The sequence below is a fragment of the Cucumis melo genome, chromosome 8 (assembly GCF_025177605.1).
Source record: "Cucumis melo cultivar AY chromosome 8, USDA_Cmelo_AY_1.0, whole genome shotgun sequence".
NCBI lineage: Eukaryota > Viridiplantae > Streptophyta > Magnoliopsida > Cucurbitales > Cucurbitaceae > Cucumis > Cucumis melo.
Window position 1 is genome coordinate 2,587,253 of NC_066864.1, and position 24,644 is coordinate 2,611,896.

General features: G+C 30.8%; 3 protein-coding genes across 6 annotated transcripts; all 3 read right to left on the reverse strand.

The window, feature by feature from the left end:
• Nucleotides 1-76: 76 nt before the first annotated feature.
• Nucleotides 77-2,382, reverse strand: LOC103485329 (mitogen-activated protein kinase kinase kinase 18-like). Its single transcript, XM_008442881.3, has one exon. It carries the CDS (start codon nt 1,466-1,468, stop codon nt 77-79), a length of 1,392 nt encoding a protein of 463 aa, XP_008441103.1. The 5' UTR covers nt 1,469-2,382.
• Nucleotides 2,383-4,235: 1,853 nt separating this feature from the next.
• Nucleotides 4,236-8,358, reverse strand: LOC103484625 (aspartic proteinase-like). 4 transcript variants are annotated; one of them, XM_051088655.1, is made up of 15 exons: nt 8,258-8,287; nt 7,985-8,111; nt 7,437-7,823; nt 7,285-7,345; nt 6,827-6,921; nt 6,644-6,756; nt 6,388-6,556; nt 6,256-6,295; nt 6,100-6,164; nt 5,678-5,791; nt 5,525-5,589; nt 5,253-5,409; nt 5,059-5,175; nt 4,671-4,759; nt 4,236-4,547 (listed from the first exon to the last, which is right to left on the reverse strand). In XM_051088655.1, exons 2-15 carry the CDS (start codon nt 8,072-8,074, stop codon nt 4,463-4,465), a joined length of 1,647 nt encoding a protein of 548 aa, XP_050944612.1. In that variant the 5' UTR covers nt 8,075-8,111; nt 8,258-8,287; the 3' UTR covers nt 4,236-4,462. The 4 variants fall into 4 exon arrangements, with proteins under 4 accessions (XP_050944612.1, XP_008440022.1, XP_008440023.1 ...); XM_008441800.3 differs by lacking the exon at nt 7,985-8,111 and having other exon boundaries at nt 8,258-8,358; XM_008441801.3 differs by lacking the exon at nt 7,985-8,111 and having other exon boundaries at nt 8,262-8,325.
• Nucleotides 8,359-15,047: 6,689 nt separating this feature from the next.
• Nucleotides 15,048-17,752, reverse strand: LOC103484626 (probable WRKY transcription factor 31). Its single transcript, XM_008441805.3, has 6 exons — nt 17,273-17,752; nt 17,072-17,170; nt 16,808-16,981; nt 16,242-16,673; nt 16,046-16,159; nt 15,048-15,960 (listed from the first exon to the last, which is right to left on the reverse strand). Exons 1-6 carry the CDS (start codon nt 17,612-17,614, stop codon nt 15,253-15,255), a joined length of 1,869 nt encoding a protein of 622 aa, XP_008440027.1. The 5' UTR covers nt 17,615-17,752; the 3' UTR covers nt 15,048-15,252.
• Between the last annotated feature and the right edge of the window lie 6,892 nt (nt 17,753-24,644).

Consider the following 24,644-nt stretch of genomic DNA (forward strand, 5'->3'; position numbering starts at 1 on the left):
TCGACTTCAATTTAATTTCTCAACCATAAGCTTATCATACAACGCTAATTTTTCCTCACCAAATTAATGATGAACTTCACATCTGATCATTGAACAAGACATTCATATTCAACTCAAGTAAACAGAGATCGATCGACATTTTCGTATTTTCGTGATAAATTGAAGTGTTTTCATTATAACTTAAAATTATAAGATAAAATAAACCCCTGGCTGGAAAGACAAGAAACAAAGAAATGATAATACATAACTTGTGATTATTAGAAAAATTAATAGTCTTCAATAATACAATTTGGTTGAAAACAGAGGACATAGCAGGGAAGTCCCTGTTCTTAGCCTTACTGCTTTTTCTGCTACAATAATCACTACTTCTACTAGCACTAACATTAATATAGTCCTGATCGCCAACTTCGTTGTTAGATGCCATTTCGACGGATTGAGAGGAACAGGGTGTTTCCATCACAGAAACAATATCGTTTTCTTCTAAGCCAATGCTTCTCACTGTTATCCAATCTTCGTCGCACTCCCAATTGGGTCCATTTGTTGACACTTCGTTCAGTTGTTGTATCCTCTGCAATGGTGTCCTGTGAATTTTTGGTCTGATCGGACTTTCAACCGTTTCCGGATCGTTCACCGTGTCCCATATTCCTTGTTCCAAAATACTCGTTGGAGTTCTTGAATTCTGTTTGGGATTAGATTTCTGCTCTTGAACAAAAGGGTGTTTTAAAAGCTCATTAACTGACCACCGTTCTTCTGGGTCTCTGATCAAACACCGCCGCAAAAAGTCCTTGCCCTGTTCCGACATGTTCCTTGGAATCTCCGGCAAATCATCGCCAGACCCAATTCTGTAAATGGCAGCCAACGGATCCGACAAATTCGCCCACGGAGCTCGGCCGGTCACCATCTGGATCACTGCGCAACCCACTGACCAAACATCAGCTGCAAACCCCTGTTTTTCTCCACGCGCTACCTCAGGCGCCATGAATATCGGCGTCCCTGCCAAATTTCCACCGAAAACGTCCTCCACCCGCCGCGCACAACCGAAATCCGCGATCTTGATCCCATCTTCACCCACCAAAATATTACAACACTTAATATCACAATGTACCACACCATTAGAATGAACATAGTGAAGCCCACTTAAAATCTCTCGAGTATAAAATTGAGCCGTCGCTTCATCTAATCGGCCACCCGCCTTCTCCATCGTATCCAAAATCGACCCACCAGGCGCAAACTCCATCAAAAGATTACACATCAAATTCCCATTTTCCAACGTAACATCAAACCCCTTATAACCAATAACACGTGAACAATTCAATTGAGAAAGAATCCTCTGTTCCCTCTTGAGAAAATCCAAGCGAGAGAACTCAACTGTCTTAACCGCCATCACTTGACCAGACCGAAGATCAGTAGCGACGGAGACCGCGGCGGAGGAGCCACGGCCGAGGGTCCGGCCTCTGATCCACTCCATTGGAAAAACAGAAGTGGGTGAGGATAGATCAGATGAAGAAAAAAAGGGGATGCTTTTATAGTGTAGATTGAAATGATTTAAAAATGGTTTGTTTGATGAGTAAAATTGAGTTGGCAAATTGGAATGTGGTTTATTTGAAAATTGATGAGAACAAGTTATTCGGTTCTCTTTTGGTTAACCTTTTAGTGAATTTGTCCTTTACATTGTAGCCAATGGGCGGCGGCCGTCTTCTTCTTCTTTTGATCAAAGCAAATTGCAACACTGGCAAAGCAAAGGAGAAGGATAATGGCAATTTTTGGGCGGCGGTGATTAAGGTAATTTGAGTTAATGCAGTTAAAGAGCTTACGCTAATTCTATTATCCACATGGCATCACATGCTTCCATCACGTGATTTAATGACGTTGATTATGGTGGGTTTAGTATATAATTGGTTGTAATTTGTAAACAAAATAATCTATTTGGAGGGAAAAGCATATTCTTCCAAAGACTTTTTTTTTCCCCCTTCTTTTGTGGGGTTTTTAAGTGTAATGTGATGTAATGTAATTAGTTGTAAATTAAATTCTTAATCTAAAGATTGACTTTTTTGAAGTCTTACTTTATGAAATAATTAATACACCATTGTAACTGTAAATTTAAAATTCCTTCTCATTAATAATTGATTATGATGAGCTTTACCTTACCACCGCAATGATGCTTACCCACCTTATCCTCTTCCCTTCTTTTTCTTTTTCCTTTTCCTTTTCCTTTTTTTTTAAAAAAATTTGTGATTTCATATTCTTTAGGAATAATAATATAATTTTGGTGCATGAAACCTACTCTACTCTTATATTTAATATAATTATTTGGGTTTTTCTAAGTTTTGTTTTAGACTTAATAACTTCTTCATTCAATCATTGCCGCTTAAACATTGTAACCCCCAAAAAAACAAAAAAAAAAAAAAAAAAAAAGCATAGAACTAGTTTTCTTGTTGTCACCAATTCCAAATTTGAATACTTTAGTAACATTCTTTCTTTTAAAGGTTAGTTCGGATGGAATATTATGGGGAAAAAATTGTTTTTCACAAAAACTCTGCTTTTTTTTTTTTTTAATTTTTGTTTAAATACTTTTCATAAAATTTATTTTTTAAATTAAACACTTAAAAAAAATGTATTCTAAACCTCTCCTATCTTTTTTTTATTTCTTCTCTTCTATTAATTCAACAATGGTAAGAATATAGATCAAACCATACAACGTTAAGATTGACTCATACTCGTGTATTATCAATAACATATATTATGTTGAAGCATTTTTAAACATAGCAAAATAAACTCGAACATGTATAAAATATAACAAAACTTTAGATTATAACCATAACATATAATATAATTTAAAATTTTGCTTTTATTTTGTAAACATTTAATCATTTTGTCATATACAATAATTTTCCTAATATGTTCATATTGTTATCCCATAGTACACAATTGGCAAATTTTTCATCAAACTTGAATTACACGTTTTGACACGTTGAGGATTAGGATTTAGGGGTTATTTACTGAAAAGAAATAATCCTAAGACACTTTAAAACCAAAAGGATTAGATTAGAAATTATAAAAGTAAGTTTGAGGAGGGCAACACAGAAGAAAAAGAAAAGGAGTGTGTGTATATATAATGTTAACTAACGGTCACTCATTGGTAAGTAAGTAAGAAAGTAAGAAGTTAGTTATAGATGCTTTCTTATTGGTCAGTACTAAGAAAAAAGGAGAATTGGACCCACAAACAATTTAAACGAAAGGGAAAAAGGAAAGAATATAAAATAAAATAAAAATAAAATAAAAATTCTTCCCTTTAATTTGAAACTTAGTAAGAAAAATATATGGTTAAGAAACATAATTGTAAGGTAAAAAGAATAAAATAGGGATGAGAGATTACTTGAATTGCCGGCAAAGTTTTCAAAGAAAATGATAAAAGGAAGATGGTGGAGTGGACGCAGCGTCAGGTATCACCTTCTTTAACCCCTTTTTTTAAAAAAAAAAAAAAAAAAAAAAAAATCTAAATAAATAAAAGTTACCCACAAAAAGATACAAACGAAAAACGGTGCCATCTTATAATCTGACTACTGATTCGCATCCCAATGAAAAAATTATTGATTGCTACCAATTCGTAACTGTTTTATACAGATTTGAAATCTTTGGGTTTCTTAATTAACAACATATAAACTTGAGAAGGGTTTAATATACAAGAATTGTGACGAGTGACGTGAGTTGTAGAGCGACCACATTCAATAATTCTTTGTATGGAAATAATATGTAGGCACCGACCTTTTATCTCATAGGTTACAAATTGCAGCCTTTCTTTAGTATATCTGCTTTTTTGTGGGTTCCATTTGATTGGCTATGACAAGCCTTAGCTTAGCTTGCGTTTGCATTTTAGAGGATGACGCTGCTTCTGCTGCTTACCCTTCAAGTTAACCCAATCATTAAAGTGGCTGCTTTTCACATTCCCACCACCATCTCATCTCCTTCTTTTTTCCTTAAAAACTGCTGAAATTTTTCTTATGTTTCATGGAATTTTCTTTAAAAATCTCTGAATCTTGTCTGGTTTTTGAAACTGTCCCCATTCATGTTACTTGCTATGGTTTCTTTTCTTCCAAGTTCATTGATTGTTTAAATGTGATCGTATCGTAATTTGAAATCTTTGCAAATTTTATCTTATTTTTTTTATTTAAAATGCCCAAGCTAATGTTGAGTTTTGTATTAAATTTTGAGTCCACAGATGAAATTGTTGACCATAGAAGAAGTGTAATTTTTTTAGTGATATAAGAAAGATGAGAAGAATAAACTGAGATAACAGTTTTTAATGAAAGTTTCCACTAAATTACTAAGACTATAGAAATGATATTTTAAAACACCACAACATTTACATGCGCTCTCTTTCTCTCTCTCTTTATTATGAACAACTTCATTACTTATGTATACACACAAGAGTCATCATTCAAGTCCTGAGTATACATATTCTTCAAGCAGCATCTGCAAATCCGACTCTTGCTTTGCCAAAATCAAAGACTGTATGATAAGGTCCCATGAAAACGTCTCCCAAGATCCTGCATTGTCAGCACGTTTATTTCACCGGAGAAAATAAACCGAAGGGAAGAATCTTTATCTTAAAGAGACGTGACTGAGATTTAAAGAAAGGCAAGAAAACAAGAACATGAAAATGGAAATACCATAGGGGTCCACGAGGAGGAGGAATGTCCAAAGGTATGAATCCACTGATGCATTGAGCTGCAGATCCCTCACCCACCTTCAGAATATACTGTTCGCAAACAACAATGAGGTTAGAATGAACAAGGAAGGCTAAAATGTTGGTGTCATAAGTACTCGAAACACTGGTTAGTGTCAAAAGCACAGAACGTGAAACGGCATCATATGACAAGGAAAGGATGCCTTCAAGCAGCAGATGACAGAGTATTTGACAGAAGAATTGAGCACAAAGACACATTAGATTTATCCTACCAAGTTATTCATGATTGACAACTAATTACTGACATATTATATTCTTCAAGTGTGAAACAAAGTCAGGAGTTGTAAAGAAAGATTTGGGAAGAAAAATACATCTTTTGAGCTGAGCTCAAAAACTCTATCGCCAATGGTGAAGGACACTGAAGGCATTTGAGAGATTCGTCCACAGTCAACCAATGTTTCTTCTTGGTTCGACCCACGGTCGCATAGCTGCAGAAACATGAAAGGCAAGTCAGCTGAAGATGAATCATCTGTAGACGAGTTATATGGAAACGGAACTAGTATACCTCATTGACATTATCAATGATATCTTCTTGAGTTTTGTTCTGCCTCAGCTCATCTTGAATCCACGAAACTGCCATCTCACAAGCTGAGCACATAGCTTCTGAGAACCCACCAGACGATCTACCATCTTTATCACTCACCACGTTCTCAATTTTCAAACTGGTTTCAATTACCAACCGTAAGTTAATAAAACTGTTCTTTTATGCAACTGATAGGAAAAGCGGTTAGTAGAATTGCTGAAAAATGACTCATCTTTTTGAAGCATTAGACTAACCTAACATCACGAGTTTGGTCAAAGGTACACACCCCAATTATGGAGCATATCTTTTCTGGTTGTGCCTGCCATTAGGATTGTAAAAACAACTCCTTAATCTGGTTGTTGAGGATAAGATTACATTGTCAGAAAAAAGTAATAGGCATGTTTTACCTTGGCTAAAAGCAAATCCATAATAGCCCGTCCATGTTGTGAAACAATTGCCTTGCATTCTGGATGTGCAACTGCAGCTGCTCCAATTGCTCTATTAATTAATACCACTATATCCTGCAAAGGAGAAGAAACATTCTTTAATAAAGTGCATAAGCTACGGAGGTTGCTAACCTTCATCATGTACGATTGGTGAAGAACCACTTATATGCTAAGCTAATAAAGGGAACCCTTCAGTTACCGGTTACATGATGTAAAGGTTGTTATTAGAGCAAAAGTTTTCAGAAAACAAACATATTGTACATTCTTCTAAATTAATCAACTACTTCTCATTTCTCAACTTCATGTTGTTTCTTTATCAACCCCACCCTCATGTGGATAAAAGAAAGATTAAGAAAATAAACTAAAAATATGTGTGTACATACAGATGGACCAGCCAACAAAGAAGTTCCAGAATCTGCAATTGCAGAGCAACCGCTGGCACAATATTCTGTATATCATGTTGTATACGTTAGTCAGAAGCATGGTATACATAATGTGACAATCAATCCCAAAAGCCTAGATAAATAAAGGAAATATACTTGTTGTTTCACCACCAATAAGAATATCGCCAATGTCGAACTACAAGAAAACACATTTAAACTGTGTGAGGAATGAGGATAAAGGCAAAATTTAAAGTAATGCTCCGTGTTGAAAGGATTTCAAGAGCCAACCTGCCAATACCCTTTGTTAGTCACAGGCACATATGTATGTTGGCCTTTGAAGTGCTTAGGATCAACCCCTCCAAACACAAGTTCACCTCCTTCTTCCTCTTTGGCATTACGATTCAGCCAAAATGAGAAAACTTGCTCTTTGACTAGTTTTTGTTTAACCATGTTATACCTAAAGGGTATTCAAACGCCTGATTAAAATTCCTTAAAGAACATTTTTAGCAAGAAGCAATTAATATTATAGTTGCATTTACCATACCAGACTGGAACAGCGCCACCAGTCGAGATCTCTTGAAATCCAAGTCCCAATATACCATCAAATTTGGCGGCCATGAATGTCATACTAGACATGCTAGTTGCCTCAATGAGATCCTGAATTTAATCAATGTTAGATACAACTAATCGCCTTCTCAAACTTTAAACAAAAAAAAGGTATGATTACCTGATTACGAACGACAACATCACCAACTCGAACGTTGTCAGAACTAAAGAAGCCAGCAATAGCTCCTGATCCATACTGAATAGCAGCAGATGTTCCTGTGTAATATAAAACACGACTTTCAGGCAATAAATATAAAACAAGTGAGCTGAAAGCTATTTTAAAGGATTGTGTGACAATCAAATGATTGATCTTGCTGCAGGGCTAATTCTTATCTCTACCAGAATAAGATGGAAGCCACATTCGACCATGTCCAACATCTCCTTACAATGGTAGCAAGATCAAATAAAATACAATAACTCACTTCGTGAAAGCACTTACTAGTTCCTAAACATCATCTTTCGATACTTGACCAATCTAATATGCGGATAAATTAAATAAGATTGAATCAAACTCATTTGAATGCAGGGAACAAAATTTCATTTTGAAGACTATTGCAGGTAAAGAGAAGAAAAGCATACCATTTTTTTTGTATGTGCTTGACCGCCCTGATTGATACCTAGCATGGAAAAAGCAAGCAAGCTGCATGTGAAGGTAAAACAAACATATTACTACTCACAAACGAATCATCATATTATTCTTCTTTCTTGATTAGAGTTTAAGTAATCCTCACCGAAAAAACACATTTGGAAGATGGCACCCACAAATTAGAGCTTCCAGTATCAAAAATTACAGTGAACTTTTGAGGTGGAGTGCCAATGCCAATCTCTCCATAGTATTGAGCATCCAAATAGTTCTTTAATGGTACATTATCAGCATTTTTAGATTCTCCAAGATTATTACCCCATTGATTATGTTTTCCAACAGAAGGTCCTAAAAACTCTCCTTTCTTTGATTCAAGCAAAGCTTTGAACCGACTGTTTTGATCAGATCTAATCTTTTTCAATCCAATCCTTAAAAACCCTTCATTAGAAGCGGATGTTGCTTCAGAGGAATAATGCAGAATCAAAAGCAACAGAGAAACCAAAAGGTGACTAAAGCTGATCTTTCTCATTTTAACCTACAAGCACAAATAGAAGGCATCAAAGCTCAGAAAAATGGAGCCGGAAGAAACATAAAAGAAAAGGTTCCCTACGACTTTTAACTTTAAGAGAACTTTAGACTTAAGTTAGAAAGCTAAAGGGAGGAAAAAAAGAATAAATGGGAAGTTGATAGTTTTACCTCATGAGAAATCAACAATATACCAAACCCAAAAAAGAAACACATACACACAACAATTCCTTCTCTAAATACTGAAAAATCTAGGACCATTGATTCAGTAACTCACTTTCTTTAAACTGACTGCTAACTGCAATCCATTTCATCGAGAAACATGAAATAAAGGGTGATAACCACAGAGCAAAGAAAAAACAAAATAAATGAATCAAAATTTCATCATCATATACAATTCAGAAGAAACCCAAAACAAATATAAAAGAAAAGAGCAATACTAACCCACCAAATGAAACAAATTTCTAGAAGAGAAGTAAGGAGAAAGGGTTGAAGGTAAATGGGGACATCAAATGAGGTTTAAATAGGAGTTGAAGAATGGAAAGAGTGGCATTTTAAGCTGTCACTTCACTCCATTCCTTAGAACAAAAGGGACCCACTTACCAAAAGGGCCCCAAATGTAGAAATTCCATTTCTTGGTGGGTTTTTGCAATGGCTTTCGTTCCATGGATTCCTGGTTGGAGCTTTCGATCAGAACCGTCGATTTAATTCAGTAGTTCGATAAAGTTGTTTTTAGCACGACAATCTCGTTTTTGGATAGTAAATCGGTTTAACAAGGGATAATAGAGCATCTGGAAATGGAATATGGGGATTTGTTATAGTTACATACAAGATAAGCAAAGATTCACAAAAGACATACCATTTTATGGATCATTTAGAATAATAAAATGCTCTCTCTTTTCTTTTTTAGAATACAGATTTTAGGATAGGATAGTTTATATCAAATTCTCCTTTTAAATATATTTCCAAAATGTATTGAATAATTAACCATAATTACTAAGAGCTGGAAAATATCCAAATCATAGCTACTGCTTTATCAAAATATTTGTATAGATGTTGATTACCATTTAAGTTAAACAAAGCTATATGATTCAGGAAAATAGATGGGTAACTAACATTTTAATTAAATACAGAGAAAAATTATAAGAGTAGATAATTTTTTTTTTATGATAATAAATGTAAGAAATAAGAATTTGTGAACTTCAGAAAGAAATAGATCCATTGACTAAATAAAAAAAAAAATTAAAAGGATTGGGATGAATCAAATATGAAGGTGTTGCTTATAAGCAATATAGTTGCATGGGGTGCACGTCAAAGGTAGCTTTTTTAGGGAGCAAAAGCACTCAAAATCCTTCTCTCATTATGTCTCACACAACTTAGCACGTAATTAGACAGGAAATAAACGCCATTAACCAAAAGTAGTTTTACATCTCATTTTCATTTTTACAATTAATTCTTTTCGACGTATTTAGATTTTAGATAAGTGTACAAATTAATTATTCATATGTTATGTGAGATACATAAATTTTAATTGAGGTGCAATTCAAAAATTTGAATATTCAATTCCTAGACTAATTTTAGTTGATAAAATTAGTAATATAAATTTTTGTTTAAAGTTAATTGATAATGAGATGGATAACCTGGGTTTATGATAAATATTAGTCTCTATACTGTCGTAGAAGAAAACTTTCAATTTTTATCTCACTTATTATGTGGTTGATTTTGAAATAGAATTCCAAATTTCAGTTAAAGGTAGTTCAAGTCAAATATTTGATTCCTACTATATATATACACACCCTCATGTTGCTATTATTTTTTACACAAATATTATTTTTAAATCATACCGTATCATTTTCTCTTAGAGAAAATTAAAGTTTCTTCCTCTTGTTACTTGAAAATTAATTAGAAAATAGTATAACATTTTAAATAAGTATTTAAATATTATAAAAAATACAAAGTTTGATATTAGATTTATTAAGATTTTATAAATCATTTCAAAAGTGAATTTTAATATAATTGTATTTTTATACTAAACACTATTACCAACTTTTTCAAAATTAAGGTTGAAATTTATGAAACACTAATTTGTTTCATGGTATGGTTGATTTTTTTAAAACCACAATTCTTAGCAATTATTTCAAAATAAGCTTAAATTTATGGGATAGGTGCAAATGTAGTAATTATATTCAAAATAATTAAGTATATAGCAATATTTTAAAAAAATTGCAAATATAGCAAAATTTGTCAAAATCGATAGGAGTTTATTACCGATAGACCATGCAGTAAATGTTGGTCTATCACTGATAAACCATAGGAGTCTATCAACGATAGAAGTCTATCACCAATAGATTTTGCTATATTTGCAATTTTTTTAAAATGTTGCTACATAGTTAATAATTATTTTAACAATTGCTATCCATTCTAATTATCCTAAATTTATACATCTTTTGGTTTTCAAAACCCCCCCACACAGCCTTCTTCCTTTATTTAGCGGGCCAATGGGCCTGGTCAATAACCGTTAGGGAATGAATTGAGCCGAGTTATGGAAATTCATGGCCTATTACGTTTGAAAACTAGTAGTGGGCCAAGGGGCCCACGGATCAACAACAGCTAAAGACCGAATCGAACTGGGCTGCAGAAATTCACGGCCCAATATGAAAGGAAATTTTGGAATGTGTTTGAACTTGAAATACACATCAACATCGACACGTCACTATTCCCATCTCTTAGAGGTTCATAAGAAAGGCTAAATAAATTATATTCCGATAATCAAGCACTCTCATCCTTAAAAAAAAAAAAATTAAACGCTCCCTCTAAATGCATTAAACACGGTTTAACAAACTCGAATCTTTCGACTAGAGACTCAGATAATCCACTCCCATTTTATGGTTAAACTTATAAAGACGAAAAGAAAGGTCATATTATAAAATGTAAAATTTATAACTTCTTATAAGACGTTTTGAGGGTTGAGTTGATTTATCTTAATTGTTGGTTACTATAGTCATGTATTAAAATAATAAATATATATTGAATTATAATAATGTGTTGTTGAAATTTAGATTACTTTAAACTAGCAGTATAGATAATTGCTATAAACATAGTTAAAAGCTAAGATAATCTTAGGTAATAAAAGCATTTAATAAAGAAAAAAAGTATATGAGGTTGAATAGAGTACACAACCTTCTATATTATTTAAAATTGTTAAAAATATTATCACGTACTTTCGTTACATATGAAGTAATAAATAATTATTTATACGAATTTGTTTAAAAATTAATTATACAAACAACTTGTAAATCCTTTGAAATAACTTAGATATATTATTTTTAGATCTACGACATAGTGTGGAAGTTTGAATTATATTCTTCTGAAGATAGATGTTTTGATTTTCTACCTATATAGAAAATGAAGATTCCAATATTTTTACTAATTTAATTGTTAAAAGTATTTGTTATTATTGAGATTATGAAGTTTAAACTATTAAACATAAGATGTTACAATAATTTTTTTTTTCTTTTTGACTTTCCTTAGAATGCCAACAATATTTTTACTATAACTAAAGCTATTATCTTAGGTTTTTAATTGAAACAATTAGTCAAGTAGGTTTCGTTAGGCAAAGTTAATTACATTACTTTATTAAATAAAATTAAACTAACATAAACTTACATAAAGGTCTACTAAATAAAACATAATTAGGATCAATTGAAGTTGGCTAGATCAGAGAAGAATTGATTTAAGTTAACCATATCAATTTTAAATTAATTAATTATTTGATTTACATTGATTTTTAGTTTTTGAAAATTAAGTCCACTTCTATTTTTTTTTTTTTATAATCTGATTTTGAAAATTAGGAAGAAAAAAAAAAGAATTAGCTTTTTATTTTAGATATTGCTAAAAATAAAACAAGCTAGTTTTAAAAACAAACAACAAAATAGTTTGAGCATTGAATATTTTTTTGGATTGTATTTGTTCATTTGGAAATATATATATATATATTATTACTTACAATATTTTCAGCATTTTGTTATAGAAAAACCTTGATTATAAGTACTGTTGTTGACTTTAAATAAGTTTGATCTGTGGTTATATATTTTAGATATATTTTTTAAAAGAGAAATTAAAAAATTCACTTGGTTATGTCAGACAAAAACTATAAATATGTATTTGATTTTATACCCTAGAATTGTAAGGGATTTTTGTTAATTATATGTAAAGTAGCTATTTTTATTTACACATTTAAATTTGGTTTAGGTGCCGTAGTAATAAATTTTTAAGAAACCAGTAGACGTGGATGTGTTTGTCATTTATTAAAACATCATTTGGACTATTTTTCTTTTATAAAATTATTTTAGTTATTCATTCCAAATCTAAATTTAGAGGGAGATATAGCTAAATATATTACTTGCAAATGGACAGTTTTTATTTTTGAAATTATTTTAAATATTTTTTTTAAAAAAAGTCTATTAAGTATTACTTTTATTTGTTATATTAATTTAACATCTATCATTCAAAATAGACAAATTTTTTTTAATCAATTCCATCCTTATAATCGTGGGTTCTTGCAAAAATTCAATTAATCGTCTACATTTTTATGATTTATAATTTGAACAACTTAAATAATGTGTGAAATTAGTTATAATAGTACTTTGTATAGTGGGAATAGATTTCATGAAAGAGAAGAGAAGCGACAAGTCCATTGACCGCAACAGAGACCCACCTTTCCATATGATTGATTTGTCTCACACCATCTTTAACCACTACTAAGATTGTTCCCTTTTCTTTTTAAATATTTATTTATTTATTACTCTTTCTCACAAACTTCAAAACTTCACGAGACAGACAAATACTAACTATTAAAATAACTCCAACTTTAATTACATTATTATTTTATGTTTCTTGCACAAACTTATAGGCTTTTTTATTATTATTATTATTATTATTATTATTTATTATTTATTATTACTTTAGATCAAGATGTTTCCATCCAAAAGTTTAAGATCGGTGTGTACGAAATCCAAAAATTTAGAACACAAATCTTAAACAGAATTAGAGTTTTGTTTTCACTGTATGTACATATATACTATGTGTGTTATATGGTAGTTATTGTCATTGGATTTCAATATATTTAAATACTACATTAATAAATCGTATAATGAATATATTTAGTTACCTTCTTACCACTTGTTTTTAAGTTTGGTTTTGACCTTCCTTTCTACCGATTGTTTTCAAAATTCAAAATTTCTTTTAAGTTCGGCCTTGCACTGTGAACTGGGAGTCAAGCAAGGCAAGAAGTGCGTGCTTAATTGTTTTTATAAATAAATAATTTCAAAACAATAGAATTCAAATTATCCAACAAATTTACACTTGAGTGAATCTAAAACATAAAACAAAGTTTAGATTATCAACAAAAAAAAAAAAAAAAAAAACATTAGAGATAGTGTGTATAGTTCATCCTGTTTTTCTAAAAACATTGATATTTAAATGCAATGATTAAATACTGTAAGTTAAATCTATAACAACTAAAAATTGTATTTAAATAAACAACAGATACAACAAAATTTATATTAAGAGTTAGAGAAATTATTGTACGGTAGCAATAATAATAGTTATTTTATTTGTAAGTATTGGAAAAGCACACAGAAAGAAAGGTTAGAAAGAATATTAAAAGAGTGGTATGGACAACTAGAGCGGTTTTGCCGAACGAACAATAATTACTTAAAAACGATACCATAAATTGAAGAAGACATGGAAAATCTTTTGAGTCAGGAAACTCAGAACAAATATTAAAGTAAACAAAGAAACAAACACAATATTTAGACCAAAATAAATTCTGAACATAGGGATTCACATGGCTGCATGTGCATAGAAAGAAAGGGGGAAGAAGACTTTTTATTTATTTATTTAATATGATAACAAAATTAGAGAAAAAGGAGTGATTGAAGAGGAAAAGATGAGGTACGAATGGATGAGGTACGGTGGGGGGGGCAATAAAGGCTTTTTCTCGTAACTTACGTTTCAATCAGTCTTTGAGAAAATCGAATTGCCATTAATTCACTACACGTTTGGGTTTTGGTTTTGGTTTGGAAGTTGAATTTTGAAATTATCAAAACCCAAACTTGTCCAAAATTCTACACCACTCCCTCAATTTAATCATCCTTTTACTTTCCATACACGGGACACATGTGGAAAACATAAATATCATATAATTATTCTAAACATCTTTAACTATTTTGTATGACCTTTTAAATCACCAAATACTCCATCTTTTCAATCTCCTATATATCTCTTACGGGTCTTATTAATTTCCTATTTCCATTCTACTCATCTACTTATTAGAATAATTTAAAATTTTAAAGAAAACAATCACAATATTTTTTCAATCCAATCTGAATGTGAATGTTACAAATGCCTCAATTTGAAATTAATACAATCCAAAATGTCAACTAATTAATATGAATTGAAAATATTTCAATTATAAAATCCAAAATTTCATTTTAAGTCATTATAATATAATTTCCAGTGTTGTATTAATTTACGATTTTTGGTATATTTTGTATGAAAAACCATAGTGAGAAACTTATAATTATGTCAATTGAAAATTTAAACTATCATAAATGAATGGTGGATCTAGATTTTTAGTCATAATAATTTCTTTTAATAACTGTCAATACAATTATTCTAATTGTGTATTTACTAGAACTCACATGATAAAAAGTTTAGATTAACTGGGTAATAGAAAATCTGTATAATCAACTTGAGACTTGAGAGTGTAAATTTATAGAGAGATATATGAAAGATACGAGAGATATTTGCCCAGTCTTTTTATAATAAGTTGATAAAATAATATTAGAAGATAAAGGAGGTAGTTGCGAGGAAGGTGAGATGGAAATATTTTTGTTAGGAGGTTTGGTTTGAAAGAGAAAAAAAAAAAGAAGAAGAAGAAAAAGGGATATTACGTGTCAAAATGGAGTTGGCCGATATTCTTGACTATAAGACTATAGAGACTGGAATATGCCACCGACTGAGACGATTATTCTTTTGTCTTCTCTTCTTTGTTGACGTCTCCCAATTCCCAATTTCCAACCTTTCTTATTCAAACTCTTTGACGTACGTACATTATCATAATAATCACACAACTTGTACATTCATTCATTTTTTTTCTTCTTTTTCTTCCTCTCTTTAATTTTAAATATAACTATATATGTATTATTAATTTTTATTCAAAATTAAACAATTGAAAAAGAATAATGAAGCCGTGTTCTATGTTTTTTCCCCAAATTAACCAAAAAAACACAAAAAAAAAAAAAAAAAGTATGAACATGTTATCCATCTCCATGATGGAGATGACAAAGAAAAAGACAAAAACTGACTCCCACTAGGGATCATATACGAACAAAAAAATTTAACCAACTGTAATTTTGATGGGTCTAATTGATAATTTAATTTCCAGGAAAACTGCTAATTTTGCTGTTGTTGTTGCTGCTTCCGTTGTTGTTGGTTGTTGTATTATTACTGGTATTGGTGTTGCTATTATTGTTGGGATGGGTTCCGCCGATAATGGAGGAGATAGCGGCGGCGAGCGCGGCTGTGAAATTGGGATCAGCGGTGATAGCAGCCGTTGCGGCACTCAACGTGTCAGCAAAAGAAGCACCACCAGGTTGGGCTGGAGTTGCGGGTTGTGTAATTTGGTGATGACCCAAGGGAGAGGAATTAGCTCCCATTTCATGAGAAAGCTGTAGCCCGGAGAATTTTGACTGATTGTTATATAAGGCTTGTCCCAAAACTTGAGGCAATTGGGCGGCGGCTGATGGTGGTTGTCCGCCAGGGAACGGCACGTGGAAAGGCGCTGCGGTGGGTCTTTGAAACTGCAATGGGTTTGGACTGTGAGTGAGGTCTAATGTGATTGTTGGAAATGGAGCTGAAGCTGAAATTGTAGCCATGCTTGAAGAACATGGAAGTATGGCTCGAGCTAATAAATTTGGGTTCATTAAATTATGGTCCGCACTTGACATAGACCCTGATAATAACATAGTAGCCGCCGCTGTCGTGGTTGACGCCATCGCCATCGCCGCCGGCGGAAGTGGGTGGTTGTGGTTGCCTTCGTAAGTTGTTATCAATATAGTCCTATCTTCAGCACAACGTTGGACCTAAAACAAAAATGAAAATTTTATTTAGATATATATGTAATTAGATGATTATTTTAATTGATATATATATATAAACAATACATACTTGTTTGCGAACAGGGCAACCCACAGCCATTGTGCAGCGATAATAGGCTCGTGGACAAGGGTTTCCTTTAGCCATTTTTTGGCCATATTTCCGCCATTGACACCCATCGGAAATCTACATGGATCGAATTAAATATTTTAATTATATATATAATTAAAAAAAATCATAAGGTTAATTAATTTAGATAATATTATACCATGGGAGCTTCGGAACGAGCACGGACTGAGACACGGGCTTTACGCATGGTAGCTTCGGTGGATTGGTCAATTGGTTTAGAATTAGAAGAATTGTTGAAGCGGGGGGTCTTATGGTTGGGACCCCAACCCTGAGATTCTGATTCGGGGCTATCTTCTCTGGGGATGGATCTTTTGGAATTTTCGTGATCGGAATTAGGAGGCATGATTTCCGCGTGATCTCTTTTTTTGGAAGCGGTTTCGGTATTGTTGTTGTTGATGTTCAATGGAGACCCAGAACGAGTTCTTTCATCCGATGAGGAATTACATAATAATTCTTCGCTTTCACCCATGTTGTTGTTATTTCCACTTGGTCCTAGATCCATAAATTGTCTTGGTACCATTACCTTTCCAACTTCATGTTTTATTTCCGTGGATTTCTTCTCCCCAGCAATCTTCAATTTCATTAAAAAAAAAAAAAAAAGAGAGAGAGAGAGAGATTATTTCTTTTGTTATTCAATTCAATTTGATTAATTGGATATATTATTTATTGAAACATAAAATTGGGAAAATTATTTGAATTATGTACCTCTCGTTGATTAGCGGGTTCGGAGGAGTGATTTTGTTGTTGCTGCTGCTGTTGCATTAAGGTCAAGAGATGCATTTGTAAAGAACTATAGTTGTTGCTCACATGGCTTAGCATGTCCCTTAGCTTGTGATTCTCTGCGTTCATTCGCTGAAGCTCCACTTGTAGCTGCGCTAGCTGTGCATCCCCAATTTCAAATTCAACCCAAATTTTTTCAATAATCTTGGATCATAATTATCCCAAAATTTAAATAAATAAATAATTTACCTCGTTTTTGGCTCGTTTATCTTCACCATCTGATGAAATTCCATCATCAACGGTTGATTGATGGCTTCCGGTGTTAGCAGTTAACAGATGCAATCCAGTCTAAATTAAATTTAAAAAATCAGCTCAGGGAGGGAATTGGGGATCAAATTATATTGAAGGAAATTAATAAATTTATGAATGAAAAATCTATAAGCGCCTTACGTTAACAAGATTGAAGGAAGTTGTGGGGGGAGGCGGAGGGGTCAAAGCTTTATCGTCTTTAATGATAGAAGTAGTAGAAGTAGGTTTGGAGTCTTGATCGGCCTCAAGATCATCAACCAGTCTTTTCTTAGCGGAGAAAAAATCGACCTCGACGGCCAAACGATTATTATCGTCGGAAGTGGAGTCGGTGTGGCCAAGTTTTGCGGAGAATTCTAAACCTTGAAACATTCTCTGGAAGGAATTGAGAGTGGGTGGGGGTGGGGGTGGTGGTTGCTTGTTTGAGAAGAACCCAATTGACTGATGATCAGAATCACGAAGAGTTAGACCCCATCCTTTGTCCATAAAATCAAAGGAAATAGTAAAAAGATGATAGTGAGGAAGAGAGGAAGAAGAAGAAGATGAATTGAAAGAGAAGGAGAAAAGAAAGGAAAGGAAAAAGGAAAGAGGGGGAAGGAAATGTAATAGTCTGTGAAGTCTTTTACCGGTGCAATGCGTTGGGCTATAAAAAGGGTTGGACGAAGACCAATTTGGATTTCGGATTTTCTACGGAATAGGTAAGATTTTAGTTTAATTACATCAGATAGTGCGTCAGTTTGCCACCTGGCACTTCACTCCCCCCAACTTTTCTATTTTTCGTGTACATACCGGATCTTTAAAAAACCAGACCCGGGTGGAGAGAACCGATTCGTGGGAAAACAAAAAAAAAAAGGAAGAAAGAAAAGAGTTTGACTGGTTCATTAAATCCCGAGGAAGAAGAAACCGATCCACCGCCCCGAATCCTGCGGCGCGTTCCACGTGAGGAAAAAGAAAAAAACGAAAAAGGTCGAAGGTCTCGTAAAGGAGCCAAGTCAACGAATTTGACGGCCCGGCTCTCTCTAAAGCCAACCGGTAGTGGGCCCGGTCTCACTACGGGCCCACGTTGCTCCCTTTCACTTTACAAGACACCACGTTCCAGATCTGTACCCGCGGGATCTATGTTGACTGTCCACCCGTGGGACCGAGTCATTTGCTTTGACTTTTTTTTTTTTCTTTTTCTTTTTTTTTTTTTGTTAAATTTCTTACATTATAGATTTAAAACTTGATTTCGTCTTCTCATTGGTTTTCATTCTCTATTTTACTTTATTCTTTTTTTTTTCCAATATAAGTTGCCTAATTTAATTAATCAAAATTAAATGTCGACATTTTGTTTACTAATGCACGACTCTTTCATAATATTGGACCCATATCATTTTTTCTTTCGTATTAGACCTAAATCACCTACTCATCTAATCTAATCTCTCTTAAAAAAACTCGTCTTTTTAATAATATTCCCTTCTCTTCTTTTCTTTCTTACCTATCTTTTTGGCCATTCTCAATTTTACTAACCAATTCTTCCGTCCTTAAACTATTCCACTTGTTCTATTAAAAAAACCCTACTGTTTTTCTGATAATTAGTTAGATATATTTGTATCCTATTTTATTGAGTTGAAGTTGTTATTACTTTAAAATAGATAAAAATATTTTAAATTTTTTATCTTGAATAAATTAAGTGTTTTAAATATATATATATATATATATATATATATATATATATATTTTAGAAAAAGGTTTTGAGGAGAAAACAGAAAATTGGAGGTCTTGAATTATAGGAACAGGTGTTCAAAAGAGGAAAATAAGAAAAAAAAATTATATAAAAAAAATATAATTAACTAAAATAATAAATAAAAAATAATTATTAAATGTTTTATTTTTTAATTTACACTAATTAAATGTAAATCACACTGGGGTTAAGAGGATGTTAATTTGGTACTGTGGAACAGCAATCATTTTCTTCAACTACCGATTATGATATTAGATAATGATCCACAAGTCTTTGTTATTTAATTGATTGATTTAATATATATATATATATGTGTGTATATATTTTGGTTTATAAATCACTTTCAATTCTTCCATCTTTCAAAGACCTCAAAATTAATTAAGTAGGAAAGAGGGAGGGAGTAGAAAATAAAAAAGAAAAATAGAGTTCATAATACCAAAATTGTCCTTGCCTCAATTAATATATAGTAGGGGGGGCTTATTCTATATGCAGAGTCAATAGTAGGATAAATAATTTAAGCATCCATCCAGTAGTAAGAGCCTCCATTCCTTTTTTTTCAAAATGTATAATGAGGATATTTCTTTTCTGGACATATAATTTAATGCTATATTAATTAACACCCTTAAGAAACTTAATTAGGCGGAAAATATATCAACATGATATTCTTGATTCTTTTAAAATATAGGTTTTTGATAATATTTTGATACGTCTACCTCTTGTTTTCTTTATTTTCGTTTTACTTGGTTATTGCATTTTCAAAGTATATTGAGGGTAGTGCCATGTTAAAATTGTGTATTAATTAAAGAAATTAAAATTAATGAATTGGTGGTCAATCTTTTAAAATTAAATAGAAGAATATCGATTAAAATAGAATTTTTTTGAAAATTTAGGAAAATACGGAATTATAATAGTATTCAAACCCAAAGTAATCTTATTATTAAAAATAAATTTGATAATACTTTTTTTAAAATTGAAATGCAGATGAATAGGATTAGATTATTGAATTAGGGTCCATTGTTTATAGCTTGATAAATAGAACGATCAAAATTTGATCAAGCAATATTAAACATTGTTATTAAAAATATGTAGTACAATACATGGTATAAGTCACAAATCAATATTTGATGAATTTTCTTTATACCTAAATGTTGTAAGATTGGATGATTTTTAATCGGTCCATATACTCATACGTAACAAATATGTGTATATACATAGGCACTTCCGGAGCATTCTTTTACATTTAATGATGCAAATTTATTTTAAATTATACAATCATTCGTTTTTTATTGGATAAAAATGCTACTGAAAATACAACAACCTATATAGTTTTTTTTTACTTACTTTTATCCATTTTAATTTTATCTATAACATTTTTTAAAAATTAAATTTCATTTTCATATATTAAATTTTCAATCATTCAGTAAAATATGTTGACAATTAAAAGAAAACTCTCATTTTTCATGCCTCATCATTTCTTTCTTGAGCATTTACTAATAGTCAGGATCAAATTGTTTACATTTTTTTTATTTCTTTGAGTGAGATGAATAATAAGATTGAAATTGGTTTAAAGCCTAAATTAAAATAAGCTCTCTCTCTATATGTATGACCCAATTAAAAATAAAAGATAAAAAACGTCCCATTTTTCTGAATTGTTTCAAAACTTTCCTTTTCTCTCTTTTTCTTTTTTCAAAAATAAACATAGAGTTAAATCCTTGTATTTGATTTTTGAGTTTGAAAAATGCATCTTTTAAATTTGAGACATATGTATATTTAATCTTTAAACTTGAGAAATACGTAAACGAACAAATTGTAACTTTTTTTCAAACCTTCTTTTACATTATTTTCTTCTCCATCTTTTTGCTTCACCCACCTTATTTTGCATTAAATTTGCCTTTGAAAATCAGATTAGAAAAATAATTTTGACATGAAAGGTATGTAGTGCTATTTTATGTCATTGAATATGTGAGAGAAAAATGAATAATATTTTAGATTATTCTTGGGCAATTACAGTTTAATTGCTTCCAAAATAAGAAAAGAAAAAAAAATGTTAAAATTAAAGAAAAGGCAGGTTTTCCAATTTTCTTTCTTTCTACCTTTGACTATATTGTTAGGATTTTTCTCTCCCCAAACCAAGTTGAGCTTTATAATTTAAAGCATTATTCAAAAAAAGAGAGTAGAAAAAGATAGCCCCAAATTTGACCATGTATGGCATCGACATTTAGAACTTTATAGGCCATCAAATTTAAAAGCTTTCCACTTTTACATTTTTTGTTGTAAACATTTAAAAAGAATCATTAAAGAGTAGAAATCTTGTTCGACCTAAAATTAAATTAGAAATTTAGGAGGGTAGAATGACAATAGATCTAAAATTAAGACATAATTGGATTGTTCCGTTCTATGTTAATTACCAGTAAATTGTTTCATAAATCAAATTTCATGTGATAAATGAATTGAAAAATAAGAACAATTAAAAAATTGATGTTGAAATTTATATGATTCATTAACAATAATAATGTTAACGACGTCTATGAAGTAGATAAAAAAATTATTTTATTATCAAAGCACAATATCAAATTATACAAAAACATAAGCGTTCATTAGATAAGAAATTTATAAATAGCTTTCATTTGATTATATTTGATTCGAAATCACATACAACTCATAAAACATATATAATTTAGATTTACATGGTTCCAAATTCTCACCCACAACAACAAAACATGAAGAGTCATTTTAAACATAAAAAAATTTCGATGAAAATTTAATTCTAACTTTCTACTCAAATTTAAAGTAAGATTTTGAAATTAGTTAATAAAAAGTCTAACGGCATGATATTACAATTTTGAATAAAAAGGAATGTGCCTTTGGAAAGTTTTAAAGTGTATTTTTTATAATTGAAAGTTAAATTAATTGGATTTGCACATTAGTACAGCTGGTAAAGATAAAATTTGATTGGCTTAAATTCATAGAAAAGTCAAAGTCATGATATTGGACTTGGAATCCACAACGAAGACAAATTGGGTATATTTCCACTTTGTTTCCCATGCATGCAGGGTGATGATCATGAAGTTTGGCCGCTAAAACGAGAAAACTGTGGATAAAAAGGCCAAATATGTCGGGTTTGGGTTCAAATAAAGGTAGCTTTTTTAGGTTGTATCAACAAGAAAAATGCTACAAATACACCCAGGACATTAGATTCCTTTCATAATACAAAACAAAATTTTAAAACGTGTTGAAAATAAATATAATAGTGATATTAAAAACCCACTTTTTTAAAATTTATTACTTTTAATGTTTAATTGTTCACCATGTCCGCAGCTAATATTAAAAGATAACTCAAAGGCTTTTTAGGAATTTAATTAATTAAGTACTCTCTCATTGATACTCCAACAAAACTATGTTTGTTCTCCAAATTATCCAACAAATTATGTAAATTAGGCCTCAACTGGCCTAAATGTGAAGTGTGCTAATTTAAATTATCTTCCATGTGACTCGTACAATCAAATTTAAAATCGTGTGGTAGAGGTGTGATTTTCCGATTGATTTTGGTGGTTCATGTATTATACATAACTTCACAAACTTATCCATTTGATAAAAAAAAAGTAAAATATTCAAATTATTTATAAAATATCGTAAAATTTATCAAACACTATTTAAGTTTTTTTTATTATACTTTATAAATAGTTTGATATTTTTATATCTATGACAATTCACAAAAATAAATATGACAATTTGCACAAATTATCGCATAAAATAACTCTATCAAATTAAATTTGATAATTTTCAACCAATTTTTTTTAGTATTATTTTCTCTCTAAAAAGAATTATTACTTATTGGACATATAGCTTTTAATTAATTTATCAAAATGGGAGAAAATCTATTAAAATTAGGAGTAAAAATTTGATTATTTCCCTTTTGAAAATGAAGTAGTTTATGCATATATATTTTGTGGTATATAACTATATTAAAAAATATATGGTAGGAGAACAATGTTTAAGAATAGGACACCCAAAAATAAGATGTTTATGTTTAAAAACATAAAGTAGTGTTTGGGGTGGAGGACTCTTTAATACCAGTATTATAAAAATAAATCAATCCATATTATTTTAAAGAAGGATCAAGACCTAACGTTGATAATTTTTATACAGATTCATTAATTATGACAAATGAGAAAGAGCCAGAAAGAGAATAAAGAATAAGAAGAAAGGGAGGAAATAGCTTATGTAGCATTAATTTTAGTTTAATCACCACGGTTGAAAATTTGGGTTATGAAAATTAATACAATTAGATTAGGTATTGAGAGAGGGATTAGCAGCAGATAACCAAGCCAAGTCATGTAGCTCATAGAAATGTATTATTATTTAAATAAAAAGAAACAAAACTAAGCATTTAATTCAAACAAACAAAAATCAAGAAAATAGAAAAAGATTAAACATTTGGATTTATCCTCAACTTAATTGAAAACGTTAAAAGTTTAATTATTGGATAAAAGTCCAAATCACCGTTGTATTTTAAAATAATAAAGGAAAATATTAATTGTTAGTCAACAATAGCAGTCAGCAGAAGTTCTCAATTGGTAAAGAAATAAAAAACTTTCACATTTTCAACAAACAATGACATATCTCTATCTTTTATTTCAGCTTACTCCCTCTTGAGTTCCCATGTGTAGCATTTCTCAAATTATTTAATTTTAAATTAATGTTTACCTTCCATTTTTATTTAAATTATTGTAAACAATCAAGTTACGTAAAACATTCACAAAATATAGTTAAATTTTCTTATTCCACTGATCAAATAGAAGTTATCAAAGATTAGTTATAAAATATGTAATTTTGTTATCTTGTAAGTATTTTAATATATTATATTTAAAAATATCTATATTTAGAAGAAAAAAAAAAAAACAATCTAACACCGTATAATTCAAATCCTTTTTATCTAATAACATTTGAATTAAGTTTTTAGTTGAATGTAGAATTTAAGAGTTATTGATTGAGGGAGTTTCTATACAATTTAATCCTGGCTTTTCAAGAATGGGTATTACAACATTTTAATTTAACAAAGTCAATACGTATTTCATAAAATTAACCGTTTAATTGGAGTTTCAATTTGATAAAATATAATAATTAACTATAAGTCTGATAACATTATTTATTATTATTATTTAAAAAATAGTACAATCAAAATCTTGACATGAGACGCAGAGTATTAAATTAATACTTCAACCATATTATAAACTTTGAGAACATTACAAAATAATGGGTGGGGAGGAGTCGTATTTAAAAATAGGGGGCAAAAGAAAATTCTTATCCGATCTTATTGTTCCATTTTAATATTTTCATATAGATAATAAAAGTTCAGGTTAATTGACATATGTTATATGTGGTAATAAGTTCAAGTTCGAATTCCTTGGTCTCAACTGAACTCAGAAATTAACATTCTACTATAAATCCAAAATCTAAATTTGTAATTATAATTTTTGTTATTATTCAATCAATTTCAAAGTTAAAATTATAAATAAAAAAAAAAAGAAAAAAACTCAAATACAGAAGATCTGAAGTTAACCACTCTTTAGGTCAAAAAGTAAAATGAAATAATAATGGAAGTATCGGAAAATTAAAAGAAAAGAAAAGAAAAAAGGAAGGAAAAGAGCAAGAAGAAAAGGGAGGAAAATATTTAAATGAAGGTGTAGGCAATAAATAAATAATAAAAATTTCAAAGCGAAGAGAAAAAAAGAGGAAAGGAGAGGAGAAAAGGACAGAAGTTGACTGGGATTTTTGTTGACCATTTGATAC

Excerpts from the sequence above, each read along its gene's own strand:
- LOC103485329 (XM_008442881.3), bottom strand. The coding sequence starts at position 1,468 with ATGGAGTGGATCAGAGGCCGGACCCTCGGCCGTGGCTCCTCCGCCGCG.
- LOC103484625 (XM_051088655.1), bottom strand. The coding sequence starts at position 8,074 with ATGGTCCTAGATTTTTCAGTATTTAGAGAAGGAATTGTTGTGTGTATG. Across the intron at positions 6,296-6,387 it reads CTAACAAAGGGTATTGGCAG|TTCGACATTGGCGATATTCT; the intron begins GTTGGCTCTTGA and ends GTTTTCTTGTAG. Across the intron at positions 5,792-6,099 it reads CTTTGTTGGCTGGTCCATCT|GATATAGTGGTATTAATTAA; the intron begins GTATGTACACAC and ends TCTCCTTTGCAG.
- LOC103484626 (XM_008441805.3), bottom strand. The coding sequence starts at position 17,614 with ATGGACAAAGGATGGGGTCTAACTCTTCGTGATTCTGATCATCAGTCA. Across the intron at positions 16,160-16,241 it reads CTCGTTCCGAAGCTCCCATG|ATTTCCGATGGGTGTCAATG; the intron begins GTATAATATTAT and ends CGATCCATGTAG. Across the intron at positions 15,961-16,045 it reads GTTGCCCTGTTCGCAAACAA|GTCCAACGTTGTGCTGAAGA; the intron begins GTATGTATTGTT and ends TTTTTGTTTTAG.